This window comes from Camelina sativa, chromosome 8, assembly GCF_000633955.1.
Source record: "Camelina sativa cultivar DH55 chromosome 8, Cs, whole genome shotgun sequence".
In the NCBI taxonomy this organism is placed as follows: Eukaryota; Viridiplantae; Streptophyta; class Magnoliopsida; order Brassicales; family Brassicaceae; genus Camelina; species Camelina sativa.
Genome location: NC_025692.1, coordinates 4588815 through 4594179, shown reverse-complemented (window position 1 = coordinate 4594179; position 5365 = coordinate 4588815). Strand labels below are relative to the sequence as shown.

Genomic DNA, 5365 nt, shown 5'->3' with positions numbered 1-5365 from the left:
GCCCCCCCCCCCCCTGTTTTATTATTATTGATCGGGATAAAAATAAATAAAGACTTCATACTTGAAATTTCTCCCATTCAACGATCCAATGGCTATTGCAGTGGCGATTGGTTTCTTATTCACACTTGTCTGTGTAATTTGGTATTGGGTTTACAACAAACACAATTCCCAGCAGAAATGCAAATCATCATCAATCGAGTCTTCTTCTTCTTCTTCGTCGTCTTCTCTTTCATATCCTCCATCTCTTTCGCCTCATACAGAATCTCGAACCTGGACACACCAAGTGTTTCCGAGCTTCCGCGGGGAAGACGTACGGAAAGGGTTTCTTAGTCATATTCAGAAGGAGTTCAAACGCAAAGGAATCGTCACATTTATTGATGATGAAATGAAGAGAGGCGGGTCGATCGGTCCTGGGCTCTTTCAGGCGATTAGAGAATCGAAGGTCGCAATTGTCTTGCTGTCAAAGAGCTACGCTTCGTCTAGCTGGTGCCTCAACGAATTGGTGGAGATTATGAAGTGCAGGGAAGAGATTGGTCAAACGGTGATGACTGTGTTTTATGAAGTCGATCCATCTGATGTTAGAAAGCAGACCGGAGATTTCGGTAAAGCCTTTGAAAAGACCTGTGTTGGGAAAACGGAAGCGGTGAAGCAGAGTTGGACTCGTGCTTTGATGGACGTCGCAAATATACTCGGACAAGATTCTCGCCAATGGTTCGTTACTAGTATTTCATATTTCTCTTTTTGACTGTTCGTATATATTTTTTTTTATGAGTTCCCTTTTTTTTTTTGTTTTGATGATGATGATACTCAGGGATAAAGAAGCGGACATGATTGTTAGAGTTGCAAAGGATGTATCGGAGGTCTTGAACTATACGCCGTCGAGGGATTTTGATGACTTTGTTGGAATCCGACCTCATATCACTAGAATCAATTCCTTGTTATGCCTTGAATCTCGTGATGTGAGGATGGTAGGGATTTTGGGTCCTCCAGGGATTGGCAAGACCACCATTGCAAGAGTTTTGTATGACCAAATCTCTGATAATTTCCAGTTTTCTGCGTTTATAGAGAACATCAGACTAAGTTACTGGAAAGGCTGGCACGATGAGGAGGGTTATTTGGATTTTCCTGTTGAGATCATGAGTGGAGACAGGCAAAGGAAGTTGAATTTACAAAGAAGGCTTTTGTCTGAATTATTCGACCACAAGGATTTCCAGGTTCGTCATCTAGGTGCTGTTCAGGAGAGGCTCAGGGACCACAAAGTTCTTGTCATTCTTGACGGCGTGGATCAGTTAGAGCAACTTACTGCATTGGCCAAAGAATCTCAGTGGTTCGGCTGTGGAAGTAGGATTATCATCACAACACAAGATCAAAGGCTTTTGAGGGCGCATGAGATCAACCGTGTTTACAAGGTGGAACTCCCAGCTACAGATGAAGCTCTCCAGATCTTCTGTCTGTATGCTTTTGGTCAAAAGTTCCCATGTGATGGTTTTAAGAGACTTTCTCGGGAGTTTACTGCACTTGCGGGTGAACTTCCTCTCGGTCTAAGAGTTTTAGGATCTTATTTGCGAGGAATGACCCTCGAGGAGTGGAAAAACGCACTACCACGGTTAAGGACTAGCCTTGATGGTGAAATTGAGAAAACTCTAAGGTTTAGCTACAATGTCTTGAGCGATAAAGACAAATCTCTTTTTCTGCATATAGCATGTTTGTTCAACGGCTGTCAAGTCAATCATGTCAAACAGTGGCTTGCTAACAGCGGTTTGGACGTTAACCATGGCTTTGAAGTCTTAACCCATAAATCTCTCATATCTACAGATATGGGTCTCGTACGGATGCATTCTTTGCTTCAACAACTAGGTGTTGACATTTTTCGTAGACAATCTATTGGAGAGCCTGAAAAACGGCAGTTTTTAGTAGACGTTAATGACATTTCTGATGTTATCAGCGACAATACAGTAAGTATATCTACAGTTGTCTCTTTCCTTACTAATATCGTTCGTCAATTAAGTAAATCATACTTAATAACTTTTAAACATTTTCTACCTCAGGGCACTGGGACTATTCTAGGCATAATGCTTCATGTCTCTAAGATCGAGGATATATAAGTTATAGAAGAAATGGTGTTTGATAGGATGACTAATCTCCAATTTTTAATATTTGACGAATGTTTGAGGGATAAGTTGAACTTACCTCTAGGCCTGAATTGTCTACCCCGTAAACTCAGGTTACTGCGTTGGGACTATTGTCCGTTGAGAGTTTGGCCCTCTAAGTTCTCTGCAAAGTTTCTCGTTGAGCTTATCATGCGGGGGAACAAATTTGAAAAACTGTGGGAAGGAATCCTAGTAAAATTTAATAATGGTTTTGTTTTTTGATATACAGTAACTGGCATAAGTGTCTAAACATTGATATAAACGCACAAAATGTGTCTTCTTTGTTGTACAGCCACTTAAAAATCTCAAAAGGATGGAGCTGGGTGACTCGAGGAGCCTAAAAGAGATTCCAGATCTCTCAAATGCCACTAATCTTGAGTCATTGCTTCTCTATTTTTGCACTAGTCTGTTGGAAATTCCTTCCTCTATTAGAGACACCACTAGTCTCAAGGAATTGGATCTTGGTGGTTGTGCAAGTCTGGTGAAGCTCTCCTCATGTATTTGTAATGCCACTAGTCTTGAGAAATTGAATCTTAGTGCTTGCCCAAATTTGGTGGAGCTCCCCTGTGATCTTCCTGGCAACATCAACTTGAAATCTCTGTCTAAACTTCTTTTGAACGGAAGTTCACGATTCAAAACTTTTCCAGAAATCTCCACTAACATCCAAGAACTCAATCTGAGTGGTACAGCGATAGAAGAAGTGCCTTCATCGATCAGGTCGTGGTCTCATCTTGATAAATTAGATATGTCACGGTGTAAAAGCCTGAAGAGGTTTCCACCTGTTCCTGATGGAATTTCAGTGCTAAACTTGAGTGAGACAGAAATAGAAGACATTCCTCCGTGGATCGAGAATCTTTCTCAGCTTCGACACTTAGTTATGATCAGATGCAAGAAGCTGGATAACATCTCACTGGCAAGAATTTCCAAGATGGAAGGTGTTCATTGTCTGCAAATTACTCGTGGTGAGGAGGTAGTAAACATCAGGTGGTTCTCTGACTTCCCAAACCAATGGACGTTAGAGTCGGATATGTTAGAACTTTGTCTGCCAGAGATGGTTTATACGTCCCCAGTGTCATTATACTTCATCAGTAATGATCTCAAGACTATTCCAGATTGCATCAAACATCTCTCTCAACTCCATCAGCTTTCATTCTATGGATGCCATAAGCTTCTATCGCTGCCAAAACTTTCAGATTGCCTCTCATCTCTAGATGCAGAAAATTGTGTGTCACTTGAGACAATAGATAGTACCTTTCACAATCCAGATATCCGTCTGAATTTTGTTAACTGCATCAGCTTAAATCAAGAAGCGAGAGAACTCATCCAGGCATCGGTTTGCAAACATGCTCTCTTACCTTCTGGAGAAGTTCCTTCACACTTCGTTCATCGAGCTACTGGAGATTCCCTAACCATTCATTTGAAAGAGAGGCATCTTCCTCTATTCCTGATATTTAAGGCTTGTCTTGTGCTGTTCAATGACGATGAAATCAATTACGATTACGATGCTGACGATGATGATGACTATGACGAGGAGGTCATAGTCTATGGTGATTATGATAGTTACCCTCACAGCGATGATTATACCAAACAGGAGACTACGAGGTTATCTTGTCGCGTCAAAGGCAAACAGAATGAACTCACTGTTCAATATGGATCTAGTGTGCACCTACTACCAACTCCACATATATATTCAGAGCATGTGTATATATTCGAAGCTTCTTTCTCTCTAGGTGAATGCAACAATCCTGAAGCAGAAAGCGAGATTGTCTTTGACTTCAAGGTTCACGATTACTTTTGGGCGATAAAAGAGTGTGGTCTTCAACTCTTGGAGCTCCCTCATGTTCATGAAGACGATTGACGAGAGCTTCAGATGTAGTAGCAGAGGTTTTGCAGGCAGCCAGATGGAGAAGAATCTGGCAGTGACGAGGATGAGAATGGAAACCTAATTGATTCATCTTCAGTTTATATTATCATCTCAAACTAATTGTGTTTGAATCATTGTCACGATCAGTGGGAGCAAGATGTGTTCTTGATGCAGCAGTCAAGTGAGGCTTAAAACTTTATGCTCAGCATGCCTACCCGAGAAGGCTTACACTGTAACATACATCTCCCTCGACTACATCAGCTTGTAGTGAATGTAGAGAACTGTAATTGCTGTCAAAGCTTCCGGTATGCTCACATCCCTAGGTGCAGAAAATTGTGGCACTTGAGAGGATTTATCGCTTCTTTTCCAATCCAGAGATCCATCTCGACTTTTCTAACATATCTGTCTCAGGAAGCAAAAATATCTCTTCCAGACGTCATCTTGTCAACATGCCTTCTTTCCTGGTGTAAAATTGCCTGCATACTTCAAATCGAACCAGACTCCTCTTCCTACATTCTTGAGATATAAAGCTTGCTTTTTTCTCGCTTCAGCTATCATTATCTACCAGATGAAAAAGAGTATGTAAAGAGGATTTTGGTTGAAGTGTTAACTCATCTCCTCAACCTGAAGAGAGGTACGAGCCTCTTCTAATCTGGCAGTAATTTTTTTGACTTCTGGCAAATATGTTTTCATGATTCCACTACTTACTAAACTGAAATTAAAACTCTTATGTCGGTACAAAGCAAATATGTATGAGGCAAAAAGTCAACCATATGAACGCGTTTCTCAAGTGTTGACCCAAATTCGAAGAGGACAAGCCAGCCAATCAAAGATGTTTCAATCTCTCGAGATATGTGGTAATTTACCTTTCCAAAATAAATAAAAAACAAGGATTTTGAGCTTATACCGTTTCCGCTTCTCTCATGGCAGATTCTTCATCATTGTCACTGCAGTCTTGCCATTGGAGGCACCTTGTGTTCCCAAGCTTCAGCGGCAAAGACGTCCGTAGAACCTTTCTCAGTCACCTGCTCAAGGAGTTCCAGCGTAAGGGAATCCGTACATTCATAGATAATGATATCAAGAGAAGCCAAATCATCAGTTCTGAGCTCGTGCAAGCTATAAGGTATCTAGGATTGCGGTTGTAGTGCTGTCACGAACCTATGCATCTTCAAACTGGTGTTTGAATGAGTTGGTGGAGATCAAAAAAGTTAGCCAGAAGGTCATGCCTGTTTTCTACGAGTTGGATCCATCTGATGTGAGGAAACTAAGGGGAGATTTTGGAAAGTCGTTTGAGGAAGCATGTGATGGACAACCAGATGAGGAAGTGAAGCAGAATGGAGAGAAGCTTTGG

General features: G+C 41.3%; 1 protein-coding gene and 1 pseudogene across 1 annotated transcript; both read left to right on the top strand.

Annotated features, from left to right (window-relative positions):
• LOC104706143 (disease resistance protein TAO1) lies at positions 67–4023 on the top strand. Its single transcript, XM_019228325.1, is given in 4 exon segments — positions 67–711; positions 812–1955; positions 2049–2342; positions 2443–4023. Coding segments are annotated over 4 exon segments (3627 nt in total). The 5' UTR covers positions 67–88; the 3' UTR covers positions 4009–4023.
• LOC104706141 overlaps positions 4555–5365 on the top strand; it is a 4522-nt pseudogene continuing 3711 nt past the window's right edge.